Source organism: Aureobasidium pullulans, assembly GCF_000721785.1.
Source record: "Aureobasidium pullulans EXF-150 unplaced genomic scaffold scaffold_1, whole genome shotgun sequence".
NCBI lineage: Eukaryota > Fungi > Ascomycota > Dothideomycetes > Dothideales > Saccotheciaceae > Aureobasidium > Aureobasidium pullulans.
The window spans coordinates 1,473,533-1,497,463 of NW_021941021.1; the positions used below are offsets into that span (position 1 = coordinate 1,473,533).

General features: G+C 50.8%; 7 protein-coding genes across 7 annotated transcripts; 4 read left to right on the plus strand and 3 right to left on the minus strand.

Annotated features, from left to right (window-relative positions):
* The first annotated feature begins 630 nt into the window (after window positions 1-630).
* On the plus strand, window positions 631-5,701 carry M438DRAFT_341406 (uncharacterized protein). The gene is made up of 3 exons (XM_029904494.1): window positions 631-1,115; window positions 1,170-4,988; window positions 5,044-5,701. The coding sequence occupies exons 1-3, from the start codon at window positions 1,020-1,022 to the stop codon at window positions 5,239-5,241; spliced, it is 4,113 nt and encodes a 1,370-aa protein (XP_029765867.1). The 5' UTR covers window positions 631-1,019; the 3' UTR covers window positions 5,242-5,701.
* Window positions 5,702-8,518: 2,817 nt separating this feature from the next.
* Window positions 8,519-11,449, minus strand: M438DRAFT_401740 (uncharacterized protein). The gene is made up of 3 exons (XM_029909560.1): window positions 11,226-11,449; window positions 10,388-11,117; window positions 8,519-10,337 (listed from the first exon to the last, which is right to left on the minus strand). The coding sequence occupies exons 2-3, from the start codon at window positions 10,977-10,979 to the stop codon at window positions 8,551-8,553; spliced, it is 2,379 nt and encodes a 792-aa protein (XP_029765868.1). The 5' UTR covers window positions 10,980-11,117; window positions 11,226-11,449; the 3' UTR covers window positions 8,519-8,550.
* A 633-nt stretch (window positions 11,450-12,082) lies between these two features.
* M438DRAFT_341410 (uncharacterized protein) lies at window positions 12,083-14,162 on the plus strand. Its single transcript, XM_029904495.1, has one exon. The coding sequence runs from the start codon at window positions 12,208-12,210 to the stop codon at window positions 14,062-14,064; it is 1,857 nt and encodes a 618-aa protein (XP_029765869.1). The 5' UTR covers window positions 12,083-12,207; the 3' UTR covers window positions 14,065-14,162.
* Window positions 14,163-14,337: 175 nt separating this feature from the next.
* On the minus strand, window positions 14,338-15,345 carry M438DRAFT_341411 (ARP2/3 complex, 21 kDa p21-Arc subunit). Its single transcript, XM_029904496.1, has 3 exons — window positions 15,231-15,345; window positions 14,653-15,168; window positions 14,338-14,597 (listed from the first exon to the last, which is right to left on the minus strand). The coding sequence occupies exons 1-3, from the start codon at window positions 15,234-15,236 to the stop codon at window positions 14,550-14,552; spliced, it is 570 nt and encodes a 189-aa protein (XP_029765870.1). The 5' UTR covers window positions 15,237-15,345; the 3' UTR covers window positions 14,338-14,549.
* Window positions 15,346-15,460: 115 nt separating this feature from the next.
* Window positions 15,461-18,192, plus strand: M438DRAFT_11783 (phosphoribosylformylglycinamidine cyclo-ligase-like protein). The gene is made up of 4 exons (XM_029898731.1): window positions 15,461-15,652; window positions 15,704-15,730; window positions 15,787-18,084; window positions 18,170-18,192. Exons 1-3 carry the CDS (start codon window positions 15,637-15,639, stop codon window positions 17,865-17,867), a joined length of 2,124 nt encoding a protein of 707 aa, XP_029765871.1. The 5' UTR covers window positions 15,461-15,636; the 3' UTR covers window positions 17,868-18,084; window positions 18,170-18,192.
* Window positions 18,193-19,368: 1,176 nt separating this feature from the next.
* Window positions 19,369-20,168, plus strand: M438DRAFT_341413 (uncharacterized protein). Its single transcript, XM_029904497.1, has 2 exons — window positions 19,369-19,792; window positions 19,853-20,168. Exons 1-2 carry the CDS (start codon window positions 19,396-19,398, stop codon window positions 20,020-20,022), a joined length of 567 nt encoding a protein of 188 aa, XP_029765872.1. The 5' UTR covers window positions 19,369-19,395; the 3' UTR covers window positions 20,023-20,168.
* A 342-nt stretch (window positions 20,169-20,510) lies between these two features.
* M438DRAFT_287252 (galactose oxidase) lies at window positions 20,511-23,026 on the minus strand (the record flags this gene model as incomplete). Its single annotated transcript, XM_029901614.1, has 4 exons — window positions 20,511-22,207; window positions 22,261-22,557; window positions 22,609-22,822; window positions 22,873-23,026. 4 exons carry the CDS (start codon window positions 23,024-23,026, stop codon window positions 20,536-20,538), a joined length of 2,337 nt encoding a protein of 778 aa, XP_029765873.1. The 3' UTR covers window positions 20,511-20,535.
* Between the last annotated feature and the right edge of the window lie 905 nt (window positions 23,027-23,931).

A 23,931-nucleotide genomic window follows, 5' to 3' on the forward strand; every position in this document is an offset into this window, starting at 1 on the left:
TTGTACTTTGGGCATTGGTGGTGGGTTTTGTTTGTCTATTTCCGTTGGCCGACTGCGAAATCAAAAGTCGTGTTTTACTCTCAAATGCTCACTCTTTCATTGTGTGAGTTTCGTATGCTCGAGTTGTGGTGAATGGAGTATTTCATGCTTCCATTGCTTGCACGATCGTTTTCGAACAGCGACCCGTACCCGTTGACACATCTGGAGACCCGAATGTGAATATCACGACAATCGTTGTGTTTGCACGCAACGTTCATCCAAGAATATGCATCAATGCTATTGCAGAACGTCCCATAGCCTGTCAAATCATCAAGTCGCTCAGGTGAATCCTCTCGATCTCGATGGAGTTCGACAAAATATATTCAGGTCAGGGTTGCCCCCACATCAAGACCACAAGCTTGATCACCAAGCTTTCGCAAAGCTTGCCCTTTGTCTGACAACTCCTAAGCTTGCGAACAAGCCCGGATACGCAGAATATATGCTAGTACCAATGCCATAGTATATGGATCTCAAGGTATTCAAAAGTGAATTGTAAACTCCTTCGCTCATGGGAAAGGCTTGGCATTGGTAGTCCGAAAAAAATCACGTGGACATGACTCCAGATAGGTGGAGGGTAGTTAGACGTCCGAGCCAACCTTCCAGTCCGTCCTGCGCGAATCGAGAGTGAAGTCCGCGACCCCCGCCAGAAACTTGACAACGCGTATCCCAAGGTGTCGACGCGACGCTGTGTATTTCCGAGAGAGCGAACCGCGACGCCGACGCTCACTTTCCCTTTTCGCCATCTCGTGCGCGCGAGGAAAGCGCGACCGCAACCCACGCCCACGACCCTTCCATCCAACCACAGCCCGAGTCATCAACGCCGGCCATCACCAACGATCCCCCATCAAGCTTGACTCGACTCAACGCCAACCACGCATCGATCTGCTCGCCGTCGACGCCGCGACCACCGTAGTCGCTGAATTGGCCTCCCGGAACAAGTGACCGAACTCCAACACGGCTTTGCGCGACAGCCCGTCACCATGGCTTCCATCCAGCAACAACAGCCGGGCATGAACATGAACGCCCAGCAGAACCACCCTCAGTTGACAAAGGAATATCTGCAACAAACCTACCAGGTTTGATGCCCACATTCTCCCAAATGTCTGCCATGCCGCTAACCATGTCACCAGCTCTATGCGCAAGCCAAGCAGCAAGGTGTCCCCGACACCGACCCGGACCAGGCCAAGCGCGGCAAGATACTTCAGTTTGCTCGTCAGAGATCAGAGATGGCAAAGAGACAGATGCAGATGCGCCAACAGCAGATGCAACAGGTCCGCCAGCAGCAGGCACAGGTGCAACCACAACAGCAGAACGGCCAGCTCCCTCAGGACAACCTGAATGGAACCATCAACGGTGCTGCTATGCAGTCTGCCAATGGCGCTGCTCAACAAGCCACACCACAGCCATCCTCGTCGAGTGCGTCGAAGGAGGCACTCCTGTCTACTGACCAGCAGGCCACTTTGCGCCAACAGCTGTCCGCCTTCAACTACCTGCAAAAGAACATGCCCATTCCTCAGAACATCCAAGAGTCCCTATTCCAATCGCAAAAGGCCGCTGCCGACCCTTCAAAACCCGCTACACCTGCCGCTCAGGCTTCCAGCAGAACCCACCGCTTCCAATCCTTCAAGGACCCGCACAGCCTCATACCCAATGCCATCTCCTACCTCGACCACACCCGCCGCGATAATCGCCAAATTGTCCCCAGTATTATGCCATTGGGAATCGACGTTGACAGGGCACGTGAAGAGAGGGAGACTATTCTGTACAACCGTATTATGGCTCGTAAGAATGAGTTGGACAAGCTTCCTGCCAACATAGGCTCTTGGGATACAACTTCGTCAACCACCCCTATTGACAATGGCAAATTGAAACTGAAGGCACTTATCGAGCACAAGAAATTGAACCTGCTTCCTAAGCAGCGCGCCATGAGAGCAGTTGTCAGCCGCGAGATGATGCAATCGGACAATCTCGCCATGACAGCGAACCGCGCCTTGTATCGTCGTGTTAAGAAACAGTCGCTTCGCGAGGCTCGCATCACCGAGAAGCTCGAGAAGCAACAGCAGGACGCTCACGAGTCCAAGGAGAAGAAGAAGCACAACGATTTCCTCCGATCCGTACTGTCTCATGGCCAAGACGTCAAGACGTCTGCCGCCAACCAGCGCACAAGAATCCAAAAGCTGGGTCGTCTCATGCAAACCACTCACTCCAACATCGAAAAGGAAGAACAAAAGCGCATCGAAAGAACCGCAAAGCAACGTCTTCAGGCTCTCAAGGCCAACGACGAAGAGACCTACCTCAAGCTTTTGGGCCAGGCCAAGGACAGCCGTATTTCTCACTTGCTCAAACAGACCGATGGGTTCCTCGATCAACTCGCCGCTTCCGTCAAGGAACAACAACGTGGCGCTGCTCGCAGATATGGAATTGTCGAAGAAGAAGAGGAAGAAGAGGAGGTTGTCGCCGAAGAGGAAGATGGCGAGAGCAAGTCGAGAAAGGTCGATTACTATGAAGTCGCCCACAAGATCAAGGAGGAAGTCACACAGCAGGCTAACATGCTTGTTGGTGGCACCCTCAAGGAGTATCAGATCAAGGGTCTCCAGTGGATGATCTCGCTTTACAACAACAACCTCAACGGTATTCTTGCTGATGAGATGGGTTTGGGCAAGACTATTCAGACCATCAGTTTGATCACCTACCTCATTGAGAAGAAGCGTCAACCAGGCCCCTACTTGGTCATTGTGCCTTTGAGTACTCTGACCAACTGGAACAATGAATTCGACAAGTGGGCGCCTACTGTCTCAAAGATTGTCTACAAGGGACCGCCCGCCCAAAGAAAGACCCACCAGAACCAAATCCGATACGGCAACTTCCAAGTTTTGCTTACTACCTACGAGTTCATTATCAAGGACAGGCCTGTACTCAGCAAGATCAAGTGGTTACACATGATTGTTGACGAAGGTCACCGCATGAAGAACGCCAACTCGAAGCTCAGCAGTACCATTACCCAGTACTACACAACCCGTTACCGTCTCATTCTCACTGGTACTCCTCTCCAAAACAGTCTTCCCGAACTGTGGGCCTTGCTCAACTTCGTCCTTCCCACGATCTTCAAGTCGGTCAAATCGTTCGATGAGTGGTTCAACACTCCTTTCGCCAATACGGGCGGACAGGACAAGATGGAACTGTCAGAAGAAGAGCAACTGCTTGTCATTCGTCGTCTTCACAAGGTTCTTCGACCTTTCCTTCTGCGCCGTCTGAAGAAGGATGTCGAGAAGGACTTGCCCGACAAGCAAGAGCGTGTCATCAAGTGCAACTTCTCAGCGCTCCAAGCCAAGTTATACAAGCAGCTTGTCAGCCACAACAGACTCATGGTCAGCGATGGCAAGGGTGGGAAGACTGGCCTGCGCGGTCTCAGCAACATGCTCATGCAGTTGAGAAAATTGTGCAACCACCCTTTCGTTTTCGAAGAAGTCGAAGACCAGATCAACCCTGGGAGAGGAACCAACGACACACTCTGGCGTACTGCTGGCAAGTTCGAGCTTCTAGACAGAATTTTGCCAAAGTTTGAAAAGTCCGGCCATCGTGTTTTGATGTTCTTCCAAATGACACAGATCATGAACATCATGGAGGACTTTTTGCGCTTGCGTGGTCTCAAGTACCTGCGTCTGGACGGCTCGACAAAGGCTGATGACCGTAGTGAGCTCCTCAGAATCTTCAACGCACCTAACTCGCCATACTTCTGTTTCCTGCTCTCGACTCGCGCAGGTGGTCTTGGTCTGAACTTGCAGACAGCCGATACCGTTATTATCTACGATTCCGATTGGAACCCTCATCAGGATCTTCAGGCTCAGGATCGCGCTCATCGTATTGGTCAGAAGAATGAGGTCCGAATTCTTCGTCTCATCAGTTCCAACTCGGTCGAAGAGAAGATTCTCGAACGTGCCAATTACAAGCTTGATATGGATGGCAAAGTCATTCAAGCTGGTAAGTTCGACAACCGATCAACCAACGAAGAACGTGATGAGATGCTTCGTGTTATGCTGGAGTCTGCCGAAGCAGCTGAGGCATTCGAGCAAGACGAAATGGATGACGATGACTTGAACATGATCATGATGCGCTCCGACGACGAGTTGACGCTCTTCCAACAAATGGACCGCGATCGCTACAGAGACCAGAAGTACGGTCCTGGTAAGAAGTACCCTCGCCTTATGTGCGAGCAAGAGCTTCCGGATATTTACGTGAGCGAAGACAACCCGATCGAGGAGATTGTCGAGGTCGCTATGGGCCGTGGCAATCGTGAGCGTGCCAAGGTCAAGTATGACGACGGCCTCACCGAAGAACAGTGGCTCGAAGCTGTCGATAACTCCGATGACGACATTGAATCTGCTGTTGCCCGCAAGCAAGCTCGTATCAGCAGACGTGCTGGCAACAAGGAGAAGAGAGGCCAAGAGGGATCGGAGGATACACCACCGCCAGACTCTCGCGCCAGCTCAGAATCTCCTCAACCGAAGAAGCGTGGTCGCAAGCCCAAGCCAGAGACGATCCAGAAACGCAAGGCCGAGGAAGAAGTTGAAACACCTCAACCGAGAAAGCGTGGCCGTCAAGCCAAGGTGCCCGATCTCCTCCCACCGACAGAACGTGAGCACTTGCAATCAGTACTCGATACTGTCCACGACACCCTCATGGATCTGGAAGAAGTATCGGCAGACCCCGACCTGCAGAACAGAGGGATCATTGATCCTTTCATCGAGTTGCCTCCTCAGAAGCACTACCCTGATTACTACCAACTAATCCGCACTCCCATCTGCATGGATCAAATCCAGAAGAAGATCAACAAGAAGCAGTACCAAAACTTGCGCCAATTCCGACAGGACATCAAGCAACTGTGCGATAACTGCAGAACCTACAACGAGGACGGTAGTGTACTGTTCCAAGATGCAAACTTGATCGAGGTATGTACTCGCTCTAATAATGTTGCAAGGAACTCAACACTAACACAAGACACAGGAAACCGCTGTCAAGAAGCTCGCTGAAGAGACCGCCAAGTACCCCGAATTTGCCGACTGGGAGACCGAGACGGGCAACACACGTCCAGCCTCAAGTGCCGGCACTCCTCAACCACGCGTCAAGCTGAGCCTCGGCGGACGCAAGAGCCGCGGAGGCACCGAGTCAATGGCCCAGAGCGACGATGAAGAAGAAGAGTAGAGCCCTTTCTAAGCATTTTCACTGGTGTGGTGTTTTTGATTCTTTTCGATTCTGTCAGATTATTTTTGGGTGGAGGTGGAGTATGGGAAGAGAGAAACAGCAAAGAAGAATACGGAGCTATGATTACTGAAGGCCAAATGTGTGTTTTCATTTCTGGGAGGGGAAGGCATTTGACTACAAGGGAAGGTCTGATTTACAAGTCTCCCTCCTTTCTTTTCTAGTCTTGGGCTATAGGAGTTCTTTTCTCTGACAGACATGCAATTGTTAACAATACATTCCAGTTGCTACATGAGCTATCTCCTTGCCATGTGTGTGACCGACTTGCTGTCTTTGTTTGGTATTCCTCCTTGATTTTCCATCTATGCCGGGGCTTCATGCTCGGTACCTTTTCTCAACTTGTATATGTCGTCGTCGCCTCATCTCAGCGGTCATCGTGTCATGTTTGGTGCAATGCCTCTTGAAAGCGTAAACACACCACACAATTTGAGATGTTGTGTTCCCAAGCCTTGGCCAGCTGCTTGAGGATAAGGTGTATTCTCATGTGATTCTGAGGAGCAACAAGTAAATCTTCGACACATGGATAACCTGGCACCTCTTTCTGTTTCTGAATACACCCACAAGGTTCGGGCGGTACAGAAATATCGAAGACATCTAGTGTAGAGAAGAGATACTGGAGTTGTTGTGTTGGTTCATCTTCTCTAGAACCTCTCCTCGGGCCTCTTTGCCGGGCAAAGTTTCTTAAAGCAACGGAAGGCTCTCAGTATCCAGCGCAAAGACGCAGGACTGAGTCCAGGTGACCACGAAGCGACACCTTTAGCAAAGTTAGCAGGAAAAAGGATCTTGGCTGACGGTGCCAGGCGAACTCGGTCCAGTGTCTGTAGAGGAGTTTGAGGTGCAAATGTCGCATCAATATCGGTGTTGCATCTTCCCGAGTGATTTTCGACGCTCTTGTGATTTCATGCCACGCTCGTTGCTGAGTCACGTCGTCGAAGAGGTGCTCATAGATCATGTCTCGAAGCTTTTGCGGCAGCAATGGCAACAAAGGAGTTGATGGTGGCTCATCTTGCTTACAAGGATACGCGTAGCAACGGCTATCCTACCGTTTCTAAATGCCTTAGACTGTGGTACCCTAAACCTCCGACAACTCAAGCAGTCTAGATCAGTTCCAGTTTTATGCAGTGCTTACTAGGGGAGAGAGGCAGAGGGGGAGTTGAACGCACTACCACATGTCAACCGATGCTTGAAGTTTGATCGTGTAGGAGCAGACAGAGGGTGGATTAGATTGTCTCGGCCAACCGAAGCTCCAACAAAAGGGCATTAGTCTGGCCCACTCAAGCACAATTCATCAACGGTGAGATGGCCGAGCGGTCTAAGGCGCCAGCTTAAGGTTCTTCCAATACGCTGGTCCGAAAGGGCAGGGGTTCGAATCCCCTTCTCATCAACATTCCTTTTGCTCTTTTGCGTGTGATGTAGATGCTCCGAAACAAGGTCGAAGCATAGGACGAGGAAATTCAATTTTGTGGTTTCGAAATTTTGGTGGTTGAGGATTGGATTTGTGCGGGGCTTCGTTTGCATAAATTGGCTTGGCGTCGCGGTACGTGCATAAATGTGTTGCGCTTGTTAATCGGTCTTTCCAATGGATGACATTGCACTTTCTCGTAGCATACACTTGAATAGACCAAATTTAGGCAATCAATCGCTTCTTTGTAGAAGATGATGTGTGAGTTTTCCGCCTCTCTTTTTCTTGTTCCCTATCACAATCCCCAGAGAAAAATGCAGCAATCATTCTGAGAGCTTGTGAAGCACAAGATATTCACCTCACAAACCTAAGACGACATGAATATTGGCGGCCTTCTGTGTTGAGACTACTACACTGATTGATTTAGCCCACACATAATATTTGATTCGAGACTTGACAGGTTTTGGCTGATGGATGTGAGTCCGAAGACGAGAGCAGGGTAGGTCCCACAACAAGATTCCTTCGGCTCCGTCGATCTCGCGTTTCTTAAGGTCGTCTTCCCTTTTGGCTGGCTTCCAAAGTAAACTTAATAATACTGTAAATTCCTGCTTCCTATTTTCAGCTTTGTATCTAAACATTCATGACGGTAGTCAGTCGAGTCGAACACGAATATCCTCGGATTGCACTGCTCGGAGTTGGGAGACGCGACCACTTGGCAAAAGGCGAGTCTCAAGCGACCTGTAGGAACGGTGAGGATGCACGATTATGTGTTCTACTATAGCCGGATAGGAAGACACGGTACTGTAAGTTGCCTGATACGCTCTTGCTGGATATAGCTCTGGTCCGAACATCATCGTGCATCCTACAGCGACCTGGCATGGAGGTAGGTGGAGTAAACATACCAAAATTCCCCGGGCGCAGACTGGCCGCCAAAATGGTTCAAGTGATTACACACATGCTCACGGAGAAACCCACCAATTTGTTCTCAAGAAAAGCATGGACATCTACTTTTTTCTTTCTTGGACCTGACCTTTCTTAGTCTTTGAGCCTTCCATTGCTACTCTCTTTGCTTGTTCCCCAGCGCACCCGGTCTCCGCTCGAGTGCAGCAAGGGTGTTGTCCATCAAATATCAACAGATGTTCAGGGTGAAAAAATGAAAAAAAGCAAGAACATGAACCGGCCCCCTTTCTTTCACTCTTCTTATACTCTGCCAACAATTTAAACTTCATCTATCCCCTATCAATGCCGGTTTGGCGCAGTGGTAACGCATCTCACTTGTAATGAGAAGATCGCTTGTTCGATCCAGGCAATCGGCATAATCCAAAACCCACTGGATAGATATTTCCTTTTTGCAAATTTTTGGCCGGCTTCACCTTTTCCCCCGCGAACTTACAGTGTGTTAACAACGCTGAGAAGAGGGTCTAGTGTTTTTTATATCTTGCTGTTGCAGGGAGAGAATGCCTAGTCTTCTCAATACAAGTGGATACATAACCACTGGGCTACACCAGCGTTGTCAGGGAAGAGATGAAGTTTTCGCTGTTCGGGAGCTAGCTAGCGATGTTGAATAGATGGACCTAAACATGACATAACATAGTATTACATAAGACAACATAACAGATGTTTCCTATTTACGTGTCTTTCAACCCTCTGCATGAACATCATTTGAGTGAGAACCGGCGATATTGACATTTGTCGCTTACACGGCTAGAACACGACTGTTGACATCGAAGGTGCATGCGACACAACGAACCCGGAGGTCACTGTAGCGAAAAGAATAGTATGAAGGAAACTGTCGACGCTAAAATATGGTATACCAATAACCCCAATCGTCAAGTCGTAATATAGTCCTCTTAACATCCACCACCACCGCCTCCACAGCCTCCTCCACCACCACCACCACCACCTCCTCCTCCGCAGCCTCCACCGCCTCCGCCACCACCACAGCCCGCAACGCCGCCCGCACCTCCCATGCCTGCTGCACAGCTTCCGAAGCTTCCCGATCCACAAGATCCCGCAGCAACAGCGGCACCACAAGTTCCAGCACAGCAGTTGCCGGCTGCGCCAACACCTAGAGCCATGCAACCAGGATTGACAGGATAGATGACAGGCGTGAAGGCCATGGCGCCTACATATGGAGCGTACGCCGGCATGTATACTGGATAACCATATGCGTCTGAGTAGTAGTAGTCATCGCGCTTGGGTCTAGCTTTGCCTTTCTTGTCGGCGCGTTGGCAAGCCTTGTTATATGCCCTCTCAAGATCATGAAGGCGCTGAGCGACAGCCATGTCGTATGTCTTATCGCCTTCGGGTCTTACAGCGTTGTGAGCAGATATATGGACCGACTTCTTGGGATCTGAAGGTACGTCGTGGAGCTCTTCCGCTGCCATAGCGTTGTTGCTACGGAATAGGCGTGATGCCGTGGATGTGTGGGATTCACGAACAGCCTCACAGTACCAGCATGTGCATTCAGAGTACGGCTCTCCGTAAAGCTTCTGGTACAGTTTGCTCGTCTCGGCAAATGCATCGTTGAGTTTGGCCTCTGCTACCTTGTCGTCATGGTCGATGAAAGTTCTGCTTTCAGCAACAGTATACTGCAGGTAGCCAGATGGGTTTAGTTGATGTGTGTGCCAGGCTAGGTCGACATCGAGTGTTGGAACAGCCATCTTGCTGTGCTTAGAGATGATACCGATGAATCGCACGTATTTGAGTATCAGTCGTGACATAGTGTTGGGAAGAGCCGGCGAGTGCAGCCAGTCAATGTTGTGCATCTTCTCGACAAAGGAGCCTTGTCGAACCACAGCACCAACAAGATCCAGAGCGAAGGGTGACGAGTTTTCCCAATATTTCGACATCATGCGGCGTGTAGCAAGAGATTCACTTCTGTTAAGAGTCCAACCGTGAGTATTCCTGGCCTTTGACACCAACTTTCTGTCGAGTATGCCCTCCTCGATGGAGTCTCGGATACTGGCCATCCGCAACTCACTGCCTTGATTGAAGGTCAAAATCTGTCTGGCAAGTCCCGCGTTCATCAACTTGCTGGGGAAAGCAAATAGGGAGTAGCCAGTCTTGTCCAGTGTAGTCCCAACCCGCGAAGGTAGTCCGTCTTTACCAAGGATATTGCCTGGCATCAGAACATCCCCATCCAAGAGCTTCTCCAGATCGCTGCGAAATTTGCCAGCTCGAAGAGAGTCATGAGTGACCTGATTAGCACATGAATTACAGACTGCGTTGAAATCCGAGTCAGCGAGACCGTGACAAGTACTCAGTTGAGCGCGAACAGCTTCGTATGTCACATCCTTGACATAGGATGGAACCTGTTCGCTTTGAAAGTCTTCATCATTCTTGGAGATCCTCCCGCACGTGGTCCATGGAATGCTGTTTGTGGAATGACAATGGGGACACTGGAAAGATGTCTCCATCGAGTCCTCGAGGTTGTTCCAGTTGAGATGGGTTTGCTCCTCGAACATGATCATGCCGGTCTTGGAAACCTCATATACGAATGATTCACTGTTGATAGCATCGGCGATTGCTTGCCATGGCATGGGTGTATGCCACAGGCGCATCCGTCCCTCTCGTGCACAATCTTCCAGATACGCTCTCGGATTGAGCATATACGAATGCCAGACCATCAAGACATCTGTTCGTCATTCAGCATTTGTCAGAAAGCGAGATTTATGGTCAACTTACCGACTGGAGGTAGGTTCTCAGCGTCGAAGAGAATTGGCTTAGCCTTCTCAGGCTCTACGCGATCGGCTAACAATTGACCCTTCGACATGGTTGCTCGAGTCAAGGTGTAGTAGTCATACCTTGGTTCAAGGGCGTTTCTCCATTCTGCAAAGCGAGAAACTGCCCGAGAAACATAGACTTGCCATCGCTTTTCCGCAAGCAATGCCAATATCTCGTTATCCTTATTTCCGCCATCAGGCAATGCGTGCGATGCAATTTCATCTAGCTTGGCGACGAAGTCCGAGGAGATACCAAAGAGGCCTTCGCTCCCAGCAATGTTCTGCTTCAAGCGATAGAAGCACTCAAGAAGCTTGAGGTGAGCAATACACTCTTGAGGCCTAGGTACACTTTCCGAGGAAGGACCCAACTGTAGCTTCGAGAAGCCAGCAGTCACATCGGAAGGGCGAAGGTCATCATCTGCAGCTTGTGCAGACTCGTGGTATGTTGGTGGAGGAGGCGAAGGACTCTTTTCGATGGAGATGGTGCTCGCCTCCTTTGCCTCTTTGGCCTTGGAATCTCCAGCTCGGGAAAGTGCTCTTGAAAGTCGTCTCATGGTGAATATTGTGATGTTATGTGGAAATAGGTTACAAAGTCGAGGGGATGCTCGTATATATAGGTCGGCGTTGGTTGTCAAGGACCCCACCTCTATTCAGCTCAGGCAGACCGAAGGATTTGTGATTGGCACCTGACTCTATTCAAGGACTCAGTTCATCCTATCAGGTGTCGACTCCCAGATCTGTAGGAAGCGGCTGTGTTCCGATACAGATTGGGAAAGAGGGAAGATGAACACCGATCTTACTCTTCTGGGTATCGAGCAACTTCCATAGGATTTCTAGCGCGACTTCTCTGAGGCTTGGACGGTACAAGCATCGTGCTCATAGTCGCGACGTCACCTGTTTTGCCAGGCCGAATGCCTTCAAAGTTCGTTGTTCTCATGCTCAGCCACTAAGATTCCAGGTATTTTGTGTTGTACTGTTTGTGACCGCAGCGAATTGTGGCCGAGCTCGTCTGACCATTTTATTGACGGAACAATTGTGACTTCAAGCCTTCAAGGAGGCGCAATCCGGAGGAGTCAACCTGAAGCCAAGCAAGAACGGCAATTCTTGCCGTCGCTCCGCCGAAGTGCAAGCGAGCTGTCTGTCGGCCTTTATCTTCACTCCCTTTTGTCTGCCTTGAAAGATGAACGAGTAGGAATACGTGCCTAATGTTATATCATTGAACCCCCCGAGTCGAGGCATGCGCAGTCGGCAATCTATGCTGGTCTCGACTCGCCAAGCAAACCCCCCTTTGGACGCCGTTCTCAGACGGCAGCTGAAGCAGACATGAAACAATCTCGGCATCGTCAAGATTACACTCATCACGCCTCTATTTCACACATCCAAGCGAAGTGCTGTCACGAAGCCCTAATATAAGTTTCAGGAGACTCTAGAGAGTCTGACGGATAAGCCCTATACATCGTATTCACGACCTATAACACCTATACCTTGTCAAAACGCAGCCCATGTCCAATTTTGCGCTTCTACTTCAAACGCGAGAGGAGAGGGGAAGACTAGGGCAAGAACTTTGACTTCCGATGGAGCTTGACTTCCGATGTTGTTACATACAAAACGAGAGGTCGATGGCGCAATGGATGTGGTACATAAAGGTAGACAAGCCTACTCGAGTTGATCGACTTGATTTCTCCAGTGTTTCTTTATCGATTGTATCTATTGCAGAAGGGCTGGTTTCCTTCGTCCATTCATTTGTATATTATTCTCTATCCGACCTGGTCGTCTCTAGCCATGCTGTCCCTACCAATCATTCTTTCATTCACCACTTCGCTGGCCGCCGCCGCTGGTCTGTCTGATGCTTCGTTGAAGAACTACGTCAACTCGCTTGAGCTTGATTATAGCTTCAACCCCGTCAAGGAAGCATACTGGACAAGCCTGCCTCACCATCGCAGAACACCTTTTGCACTCTCTCCCGACGGCAGCCGTGCTTTCCTCGCCTACCTGGACAACAGCGAGACTGATGTCCACATTCAGCGTGTTGACCCGAAGACCTTCGCTGCTGTCGGCAGTGCTGTCACCGTCAAGGGAGGAAAGGAAGCTGGTGGACTCGTTGCTCACAACGATGGCTTTGCTTTGTTGACCAATGAGGCACTTCCATCTGGCACTTCCAGTGCTCCTGCAGACAGCACTCCCGTTCCTGTTCTCTACAGATACACCGAAGGAGAGCAGACCTTCAAGACTTTCTTGGGTGGCCCCGGTGTCCACGAAAGCGACGGTCTTTCCGCATCGCCTGACCTGAACGGCGATCTCGTCTACTCCGAGAAGGCTGGCTTGTACGGTGCCTATTTTGTTGTCACAGACTACAGCGGCTGGGCTGAAGGTCACTTTGGTGACTCGGTTCAATATATTTCCACCAATGGTTCTCTCGAGACCCTGCCTGAGTCCAGCGCATGGGGTTGCTCTCACAACACCGGTATCGCCTTCGAGGCTGCCGACGCTGTCCCATTCGCCAGCATTTGTGCCGAGGATCAGGGTGACATCTGGCTCAACACGAACAACCGAGGTATGGACCTTTCGGGCACCAAGATCTCGAACGAGAACACCACAAACGGTGCTGGCGGTGAGTCCATGGGCGGCATGTCTGGTTCTTACAGCAACCTCGCACGCTACCAAGGCGAGGATTCGTATATCTTCTCCTGGGTCTCTCGCGGTGCCGTCGACCTCTACGAGAACAGCTGGATGGGCAAGGGTTATGTCGCTTCCGCCAACAGAACCAACGGTCGTAATGTAGCCATCGCAACCTTTTCTGACAAGCAGACCATGGATGGCGAGCAGGCTTCTTCAGTCGTTGGAGCCAAAGATGGTGACTCGCAAGTCAACTGGATCACTTCGGGCACTGCTGACTGCTCCAATGCGCACGTTGCTACTTTTGATGGTGCCAATGCCCTCGTGACCTGGGAGCAGATCGATGAGCCTCAGTGCAACAACATCGCTATGGGTTGCCAGGGAGAGTTCAGCGGATCCTACTTCCAGCTGGTTAACAAGGGCAGCAAGGTTGGTGAGCCCCTGAAGTTGATGGATACCTACGTCGCTGGCGACATGGTTACTATGGACGACGGTCGCATCTGCTGGCCTTATGTCAACATGACTTGGAGACTTGACCAGGCTGCCGGTTCATACGGTGGTCTTCCTTCTTCGACCACCAAGCAGATCTCGTTTGCTTGTATGAGCTCTGGAAATGATACTTCATCTTCGAGCGCGGTCGCTTCTTCAACTGCTATTTCGAGTGCCATCTCTTCTTCAAGCGCCGTTAGTCCCAGCACTGCTGCCTCGACTCAGGTAGAGGTAACCGCCGCTACCGTCAGCACCTCATCTTCCGCGGTCGCATCCAAGGTCCCAGCCTCCTTCCCTGTCGTCAGCTCATCAAGCACCATGGCCTCGTCCATCTCTAGCGTCAAGATCGCCAAGATAGCACACTCGAGCACATCTTCTCTCGCCACCTCTGTGTCTGCTTCCGCGACCACTTTCTCGACTCATGTCAGAGCATCTTCTACTTCGAGTGTCGCAGCCAAGGAGGCCCCTACTGCATTGGCTGATGCCGCCGAGAACAAGGGCGAGGATTGCAAAGTCCAGTACATCTACGAGTAGTGTGGATGATCTAGTATGGAGGCGTCAAACGTGGCAGTCGAATTTATCGTGTCTTCAAAACGCCGTTCAATCGAGACGTGTGGAGCTAGGGCTGTCGACTGTCCGAGATTGCGGGTTGAGCTCGAGTGGTTCCTGCTTGTTATTCTTTAGTTAGCATTAGACTGTGTTGAGTCTATAGAGATCTGCTGAATGTCAGAAATTGCTTGGGAACTTCGGCTGCGCAAGTGTGCTGTCACCAGCTGTAAGAAGTCTATGTCAAAAAGTGAACATGGCTGCATGTAATTGATGGTTATTTCGTCTCCCTATCGACAATAATGTGTAGGCCCAGACCCGGGCTCGCGAATACGATGATTGCTCGCCAAACAATCCTTGTTGTAGCTGACTCTCACGCGGAGACGTCTCAAAGAGTGCTCGTCGTCGACAGCTGAGAAGGTTTGGTTGGTGTTGAAGACTGCTGCGTGGCGCCTTCAGACTCCAGTTGTGCTTTAGAGGGCCTTGCCCATGAACTTTCTCTTGGTGAAGCTCAACCACCACTGCAGGATTTGGTTCAGTATTTTCAAGGGCATTCGAGGCGATGGGAGCCCTCACCTTGCTAGGAGCATCTCCTTCAGCGTATATCCTGTTCAACAATCTGTTGGCCAACTCTTGTCTCATCTGACTGATGTACTGTCTCAAGACTTCGGCCTCGTTTCTGTCTCGCGGAGGCTCGAATGCCTGGTTGAGGGGGAATGTAGCATCGCCGGGGATGGCGAAGTTTGTGTCGAGGGCGAGGTTCATGACGGCCTTCTCGGCCTCTCTTCTGGGCATCTGAGGCTTGATCTTCTGGATGACTTCACTGACGAACAGGATGCCGTAGATGAGAACGCGGTCGGCGGGACCCTTGATTTCGAAGTTGCGAAAGAAGGTGTTGGCGCGGAACAAGGCCAACGTCTCGTCCAGCGGGTCGTAGCTTTCGTGTGAGGCATCAATGCTGAGTTCTGTCACGTCGCCGGCGAGGGCCGGAAGTTGCATGGCGGGACCACGAGTACGGGTACGGAGAGGCAACAGGGCAAAGTTGCCAATCACTTGTTGATTCGGCTCATCGAGGAAGACTGAGTGGTATGCCTAGCCAGCTAGCTGTCAGCAGGGGATGCTTGGAGGTGAGATATGTCAATTGAGTCTCATACGGGCATGGTGAGAAGTGTGTGACAGCAGTCGAGCCGTCGGGTAGAAAGATGGATATGGATTGATGAGGGACACGATAGAATAGCTAACTAGAGGATGGTCAAGTCCGTTGCTCGACCGGAGTGCATGCGCGCGTCGCTGCCCGCGCCTACGTATGATGTTGTCGGTGTGCTTGGCTTCCGCTGCCTGCCAAGACGCGGGACTCCCGACCGCCGAACGCGGGGTCTTGTTGCGTGAGGTCGAAAAAATATCGTCGAGGTGACTCTTTCGCGACAGCGAGCCTTCCGAGATCGCTGAATTTTCCCATTTCGAGTGCCAAACTCTGTCTTTCTAAACAAGGTCTTCTCACGACCTCGTTCTTTGTTTATTTCAGGTTGTCAAGATCCTTGACAGCCAATTCTGTCCAACATGTCCTTCTCAATCAGTATGGAGAATTGCTCATCTATGCCCCACGATCAAGGCTAATCTTCCACAGAGGTGCCGTGTTCTTCGGCTAACATTGGTATTGCTTACCAATTGCCTTTTACTTGTCTGCTCGTCAATTGACTTATTGATCAGGCCCCGGCTTTGATGTCATCGGTCTTGCACTTTCCGTTTGGCTCGAAGTCCGCGTTACTGTCGACTCTTCCAAGAAGTCTTCAGAGCACCAGTCTAACTGCAAGATCACCTACGAGGGTCTCGGCAAAGAGAATGTGGATCTCGTCGCCGACCGCAACCTGATCACTCAGACTGCTCTTTACGTTTTGCGATGCCACGACCAACATGCTTTCCCTTCAGAGACCCATGTTCACATCATTAACCCCATTCCCCTCGGTCGTGGTCTTGGTTCTTCTGGAGCTGCTGTTGTCGCTGGTGTTATGCTTGGTAGCGAAGTTGGCGGCCTCAACCTTTCCAAGGACCGCATGCTCGACTTCTGCTTGATGATCGAGAGACATCCCGACAACGTTGCCGCTGCTTTGTTCGGTGGCTTCGTTGGCTCATACCTCAAGGATCTGGATCCGGAGGACATGAAGCGCAAGGAGATCCCTCTGAGTGAGGTTCTCCCTGCCCCTGCTGGTGGTGTCGACACTGGACTTACTCCCCCCATCCCTCCGATCAACATTGGCAAGCACATCAAGTTCAACTGGGCTCCCGAAATCAAGTGTATTGCCATTATCCCCGACTTCGAGGTTTCTACCGCAAAGGCCCGCTCAGTCCTCCCCACTGAATATCCCAAGGCCGACGTCATCTCCAACCTGCAGAGAATCGCTCTTCTGACCACTGCACTCGGTCAGAGCCCCCCTAACGCTGACATGATCTACGATGGTATGCAGGACAAGATTCACCAGCCTTACAGAAAGACTCTTATCCCTGGCTTGACCGAAATTCTCAAGTCCGTCACTCCCACATCTCAACCTGGTCTTCTTGGTATCTGCTTGTCCGGAGCTGGCCCTACTATTCTGGCTCTGGCCACCCACAACTTCGAGCAGATCGCAAACCACCTCATCGGCGAGTTCAAGAAGGAGAACATCAACTGCGAATGGAAGCTTTTGGAACCCGCTTACGATGGTGCTGTTTGCACTAGAGAAGTCGAGAAGCCCAAGGCCATGACTTACGCTGATGCTGGTGTTTCAATTGATGCCGGAAACGATCTGGTCGTTGCCATCAAAAAGGCTGTCAAGTCTACCCGCAGACCTGGTGCCGACGCCGAGATTGGTGGCTTTGGTGGTGCGCTTGACCTCCAAGCTGCCGGCTACGATGAGGCTCCTATCATGATTCAGGCCATCGACGGTATCGGCACCAAGCTGAAGGTCGCATTTGCCATGGACAAGTTCGACACTGTCGGTATCGATCTCGTTGCCATGAACGTCAATGATTTGGTTGTGCAAGGTGCCGAGCCTTTGACTTTCCTGGACTACTACGCTTGCAGCAAGCTGGAGATCAAGGAGGCTGTCTCTTTCATCGAGGGTGTCGCAGCCGGCTGCCGTGAGTCAGGCTGTGCGCTCGTTGGTGGAGAGACTGCTGAGATGCCTGGCATGTACCAGGGCAATGAGTTTGACGCTGGTGGTTGCGCCACTGGTGCTCTCAAACGTGGTCGCACAATTCTACCTGATATGGCATCCATGGTTGAGGGTGATATCCTTCTGGGTCTCGCCAGTGATGGCGTGCACTCCAACGGTTTCTCTCTTGTCAGAAAGGTCGTCGAGTCCAAGGGACTCTCATACCATGACAAGGCACCCTGGGCACCCAACACTTCTATTGGTGCTAGCTTGTTGACCCCCACTCGTATCTACGTTAAGCCCCTTCTTAAGGCCGTCGAGAAGGACCTGCTCAAGGGTATGGCACACATCACTGGTGGTGGTCTGTACGACAACATCCCCAGAATGCTGCCCAAGACTCTAGCAGCTGAGGTTGATGTCTCAGCGTGGACCGTGCCCCCGGTTCTTAAATGGCTCAAGGAGGCCGGTAACGTCGAGTCCCGCGAATTCGCTCGCACTTGGAACACCGGTCTTGGCATGGTCATCGTCGTGAGCAAGGAGAACGCCGATGAGGCACAGAAGGTTCTCGAGGAGGCCGGCGAGAGAGTGTCCGTTATCGGCAAGCTCTTCACCAGAGGCGAGGATGAGGTCGTTCTCAAGAACCTCGAATCTTGGAACTAAGTGTACATTTCCAAAAGGGTAACGAAATATAGCAGATGATTTTCGCATGAGGTCGAGGAAGGCGACCAATGCAACGATAAGGCGTTTACAAAAATCAAGGGTTGGTTGAGGAAGGAATAGATATGGCAATTGTGAATTTACTACGTCTTGAACATCGGTTTCGTGTTTTCATTCTGAAATCTCCATCGTCTCGATGAACCCTGCTACCTGTTTGTTGGTGAGTTTCTCGAATTCCTTCGCATTATACTTACCTATAGAGCGGCAGAAAGGCAACATTGCGCAAGAGCTAAAACATCGTCTAGTCAAAGTAACCAAGTCAGGGTCCTGTCAAACATCAATAGTCGGGTGGAGGTCCGCTGCTTCTTTCCCTGCCAGACACCTTTTCGCGCATTTTGTAGTTACATCGTGGCAAGCTCTATTGCACTCAACAAAAAGTGCTGTCAGCATCAAACTATCTCTACACTTCACTTGGCGACGCAATTCTCGGACAGGCGATGCAAGCTTATTGCAGTATCACAACAATCGCCAGGAATTCTTTGATTACCATTGACTCTGTCACGAACCATGAATATTGATGTACTTACACCAACAATAGAATGGTTCACTCAGGTACGCCAGGTACAGTCTGTTCCCCACGTGTAGCTCCAGGGGAGTCTGCCAATGGCCAGCTTGACTAATTAACTCAGTTACGGTCGAACCATGAGCTTCCCCTCGCCCCACGCCTCGAACGCAACACTGAACCTGAAATTCACTCCGAATGTTACTCTGCAAAGTGGATAGAGCGTGATGCTAATCCTCTGATTGGGATGGAGATCATCCAGTCTGACCCACATGACAACTCTTGATGGTAAATATTGACACATCGCCAGAGGAAGTCTCTGCACATAAGAGCTCACAAAATGTCCTCAAAGGACCGTTCGAGTCACCAAATTTTCAATTTTCGGTATATATTCTCTACTGATTTCATGTCACTCGCTCAAGCACACTACCTTCTACCAACATGCTTATCACAAAATCCATTCTCACCTTGAGTGCCTTGACCGGCTTGATGGCAGCACAAGGTCACCTAGCTGTTCTGGGAGCCGACGGTGTCTCGGTAGGATACAGTGTCAACGCACCAGAGATCGGTGGCACCAAAGATGTCTCTGCTGAGTCGTCACCCAACAATGCCGACAAAGTCGATCAACCCACCACCCCCAACCAGCCCGGACAGACACCAACCCCCGTCATGGCTCCGACCAAGCCTTCCGGTCCCCTCTCCATTCCAGTCAAGAAGGAGCCTGTCTCGACTGTTCTCCCCGCCAGCACTCCTGTCCGAAGTCCTGCCGTCGAAGAGCGACCCATTGGGGCAGACCCGGCAGCGGATCCTGCACATCCGATCGGAGTATGGTTTATCAACCAGAATGCCGTGAAGCAGTACATCAGCGTTGACTGGGCCCGTAAAGACTACGAGAGGTATGGGAAGCATCCCATCCTCGACTTCACAAATACCACAGTGGAGCCCGGCCAAAAGACGTGGATAGAGGGAATGAGTTTTCTGAGTCCCAAGTTCTTCGTTGGCGTCTCACCCAACCACAATAGTCCGGAGATTGGTGACCACAGAAACCATGACACGGCTGTTGAGTTCAGTTGGAAGAGTGAAGACGGACAGACATACTACGACGTCGACATTGAAAAGGGCTTCTCCTCGCCAGTATGGTGTCATGGACAAGGACAAGGATGGGGTACTGGTCAAGGTTGTGTTACAGATGTCCTCGCCGCATGCCCAGAGAAGTTCAAGAGCTACAACCCGGATTCCGGCGTTTACGACCAGTGCCTCGGGACATTGGAGGCCGACAGCATCCAATTCCGCCTTTCTCAGTGCCCTCACACCTACGTCAGATCCAACGATGACTGGAACACAAGAACTGTCAGTGGATCACATGGTAAGATATCGATCTCTCTCAACAGCCCACCTATTGTGAAACGTTGCTAATTCATATCAGTACTCATCTGCACCATCGCGAGCACACCAGCCACTAGCGAATTCCAAGCCGTTCAACTCGCCGAAGCCGAAAGAAAGAGGAATGGTGGTCTGCCCGCGAACGCAGTTCTTCCCAGACGTGCTCTCCCTCATGGTCACCTCAAGGCCAAGGCTTTCTCGAGACACGCCTAGATGTCCGACAGCACGTTGAGACACGCCTGGATGCGTTCAAGTGCCTCCTTGTCGAAGTCGACAGTCCTTTCCTTTTTCCTTTCCTCCTATCTTTTTCACTTCGTCGATGGTAATTCTAAAAGTACAAGTTTTTTTTTTCTGGAGGGAAGATGATCAGTATGGTAATTTGTAATCGTAATAAGTAGTTAGTAATACAAAAGTTTGATTTTTTTGAATTTCATATGATCTTTTTCGCACAGCGTTGCGCTCTTCTTTACCTTGATCGTCGCTTCTGTTTGCAGCTCGATTGTGGCTCCTTCTTCTGCAACGTATCTTCTTACTCTCGTAATCGTTCGGTCTTTCTTCTCAGGTGCGACACTTATTACTGTATGTCTCGTCTCTCTGATCTGTTATCATTTTTAAGACAGCACTGCAAAACAACATGAAGTCTTGAGAAAATGAAACATGAATTAAATTGGAGATCACTAGCTGATTTTTACAAACATTATCGTCCCTCAATTGTTCCCTGGATATCTACGAAACCTGCACGAATTGTCCGACACCAGGCACACCATCAACAACAACATAAACAACATACGGACCCGGCGGCGCAACATTAGCACTCGGAGGCATGGTCACCGTGATTTGCTGATCCGTCGCACCCGCCTTCCAACCCGCAGTATCCAAGAACGCCATTCTATGACTCATATGCACAGAATGCGTGACGAAACCTCCATGATAGAGCGCCACTTTCACAGCCTTAGCACCAGTAGGAGCAGTGAACTTGACGGTGAAAGTCTGAGAGTTTGCGATCAGAGATTTAGAGGAGAGGGTGATGGCTGTAGGTCGCTTTTTGGCATTGTCGCCTTGGAGGTAAGGGGGTGTGTAGATTTCCACTCTGAATTCCGTGACGTAGGGGTCTGTGGTTGTGGGTTTCAGGACTGGTTGCTCGACTGGGTTTGATCCTGCAATCATCAATGTGCCATCTAGAAGAAGCAGAGCAACAGAATGATAGAGACGAGGGATTGTTGAAGAAGCGCCAGTGGTGAATCGTTGACCGAGGGGTTTTGCTGGGTCGTAGATGAGGGCTTCGAATGTAGGGTCGCGGGCAAGACCGAAGCCTTGGGCGCCTTCGTTGCCGCCGTTGAGGAAGATTACGGTACCGTCGGGGAGAAGTGTACCTTCAACCATGCCACGGCCTTGAGGCATACTGTCCATTTCCCATTTGGCATTTGTAGAAAGTGGTTGCATGCGGCCACAGCTGGGATCGGTAGGGGAGGTGATGTCTTGGTATGCGCCACCGCCGCAGATCACGATATCAGGGTTCCAGTCGTTTGCAGATGAAAGGGGAAGGAGGACTGAGCCGCCTGTGTTGGGGTAGGTGCGGTAGTCTCCTGGAAGGTCGGCAAAGGTTCTCACTGTGGTGTTGGTGTTGACGTTAAAGAGCTCAGACGACTTGGAAACAAAAACGAAGAGGGAGCCATCCTTGAGCTGATGCATGAATGGGTACATATAGTAAGGTTGATTCTTGACCAGAATCTCCATAGGAACAGAGACACCAGAAGACTTTCCGTTCTTGTCCAAAATCTCGTAAGTCGGGTTATTGTTGGCCGGCACAGTAGGGTCGAGTCCATTAAGCGACCCGGAAGCGACAAAGAGCCTACCATCAGGCAGGGTCTGGACGGAAGGGTACCAACGCTTAGTGTTGAGCTTGTTACCAGGCTCGCTCCAGTCTTGGCCGTCCAGAGAAGCGTCAGAAGAAGAACGCGTAAGATAGCGGATGCCGTCAAAGCCGTCTCCAACAGTGGTATCAATGAAGTCAAGAGGACCGTTACCACCAAGAGCGATGAATTGACCATTAGCGAGGAAGGAGCCACCAGCACAAAAGGCATTGGTCTTGTAAGCCAAAGCGGTGTACTTGTTAGTTGCGGGGTCATATTCGGTCGAGTAAGCGTACTGGCCATTGGGGAGCTTGATGTTCGTGTAGTTTTCGATCTTGTCAAGGAAGACAACTTTGCCGTTGGGAAGGAGACCGGCATGCATGGCAGGAACACCAGACTCGCCAACGATGTCGAAACGTCCCGGGTTAGCATTGACAGGTGCAGGGCTAGGGCCAGGAGCCGCAACAACGGCACCATTCAGACAAGGTCCACTTTGACAACCATCACCACAGTGAGCAGTGCTGTTTCCGCAGTATCCGTACATACTAAAATTCAGTGTTAGGTACGGCGCTGTAGACCAACTTGAAGGTAAACTTACGAGCAGCAGCTACCTTGCTTCCAGTCACCGCAAATGGTGTTGTCGTAAGTGGCACCACATGTTCCATCCGTTGTAACTACGCCTGTTGGAGCACTACCAGCTGAAGATGTTGCTGCAGAGATGACTGGCTCACCAGTTGTGCTTGATGGAGCAGCGGAGTCTATGTTAGAAGGAGCGACTGACGATGCAGCGGCAGAAGTAGGAACAGCGCTGGTTGGTGCGGCGTCTTTACAACCAGACAGACATCCATTGGCAGTCAAGCAGTGTCCGTCAGTGTTACCACAGTATCCATAAGAGCTGACGAGAATTATCAGCTGAGTTTAAAGGTCTGGTTGGGATCCAACTCACGAGCAACAACCACCATAAGCGCCCTTGGCGTCACACAAGGCGTTGTTAAAGTCAGGACCACATCTGCCGTCATCTCGAGGGGCAGCACCGGAGGCTGAAGGTGCGGCCCTGTTGATTGTGGTGGTCGGGATTGTAGATGCTACGACCGCTGAGCTGGAAGAACAACCAGACGAGCAGCCAGTTCCACAATGAGCTGGAGTATCACCACACCATCCTGTGTTTGTTAATTCAAGAGTTCAGTCGGTGCTAGCATCGTGGACTGACCATATGATGAACAACATGTTCCCTTGTATGCTGTGCTGTTAGGATCACATAAGAGATTGCCATTATTCGGACCACATTTGCCGTCTTGTGAATAGTTGGGAGCCTTGGCTCTATGTTTGAACAAGCCTCTTTTGCCGTGATCTTGGAATGACATTGGCCATGCGTGTTTGACAGCAGTGCATCTATCTTCATCAACATCAACTCTTTTCATTGGAGAATACTCGACTTACGTATTGTTTTGCTGGCAGAATTGTCCCTTCAAACACCCACTAAAACTAAGGTCCTCGCTGTTGCAAGTCGGTTGGACTTTTGGGAAATAGATGTTGGCAAGCGCCGTGCTGGCGCTAAGGCCGAGGAGCAGGATAGAATGCTTCATGGCTGTGTGCAAAAGTCGAACAGATCAAGCGTGTCCTGGCTACCTCTTCAAGGTGTTGGTCGACAAGAAGCCAATAGTCGTCTGATCAATATTGCCGAGTGACAATAAAGTATTTGACAGGACCGTAACACTGTGCAATAGAAGGTCTATTAATTGTCAGAACGAGTGACGTGAAAGCGAGTGAGACAAGAGTCACGAAACAGGTGACAGCTTGGAAGCGCAAGAGGGAAGGAAGGACAGGAAAGAGAAAAAAGAGAAGGTGCGCATGGCTGCTGTTTATATCTCGAGATCTGCCCCTCGCCATGGAAACAGCCCATCCAATACCTGAGACTCGACCACGGCGCCACATCTGCAGGGCAATACACGCGGATGCACCTATAGTCTTCCAAACTTAGCAATAGCTAGACCCTAGACCGCCCAAGAGGCGGGCTGCTAGCTGTTTGATCAAAGCGGGAACGACGGTCCAATGCGATCCTGGGGGATCTACTCTGAGCATCTTGGCTGCCGCCAACCGTTTGTTTCTTGTTCGAAAAGGCACATATATCAATACCGCTTCCTTCCCTCTTCGGAGCAAGAGACGCCCACGAGACCTGCCCCTCGTGCGGGCTTCGTGGCTTCATTGTTCTGAATCCCTTGCTGCGGCCATGAGGTCAACTGATACATGCAGTAAGGGCATTAGGAAT

Bases quoted from the DNA above. Each gene is read 5' to 3' on its own strand.
- M438DRAFT_341410 (XM_029904495.1), top strand. From the start codon at position 12,208: ATGCTGTCCCTACCAATCATTCTTTCATTCACCACTTCGCTGGCCGCC.
- M438DRAFT_341411 (XM_029904496.1), bottom strand. The intron at 14,598-14,652 runs GTGAGGGCTCCC...CAAATCCTGCAG, and splicing joins AAGGAGATGCTCCTAGCAAG to TGGTGGTTGAGCTTCACCAA.
- M438DRAFT_11783 (XM_029898731.1), top strand. The intron at 15,731-15,786 runs GTATTGCTTACC...CTTATTGATCAG, and splicing joins GTGTTCTTCGGCTAACATTG to GCCCCGGCTTTGATGTCATC.
- M438DRAFT_341406 (XM_029904494.1), top strand. From the start codon at position 1,020: ATGGCTTCCATCCAGCAACAACAGCCGGGCATGAACATGAACGCCCAG. The intron at 1,116-1,169 runs GTTTGATGCCCA...CCATGTCACCAG, and splicing joins ATCTGCAACAAACCTACCAG to CTCTATGCGCAAGCCAAGCA. The intron at 4,989-5,043 runs GTATGTACTCGC...CACAAGACACAG, and splicing joins AAGATGCAAACTTGATCGAG to GAAACCGCTGTCAAGAAGCT.
- M438DRAFT_401740 (XM_029909560.1), bottom strand. From the start codon at position 10,979: ATGAGACGACTTTCAAGAGCACTTTCCCGAGCTGGAGATTCCAAGGCC. The intron at 10,338-10,387 runs GTAAGTTGACCA...AATGACGAACAG, and splicing joins TGAGAACCTACCTCCAGTCG to ATGTCTTGATGGTCTGGCAT.
- M438DRAFT_341413 (XM_029904497.1), top strand. From the start codon at position 19,396: ATGAGTTTTCTGAGTCCCAAGTTCTTCGTTGGCGTCTCACCCAACCAC. The intron at 19,793-19,852 runs GTAAGATATCGA...AATTCATATCAG, and splicing joins AACTGTCAGTGGATCACATG to TACTCATCTGCACCATCGCG.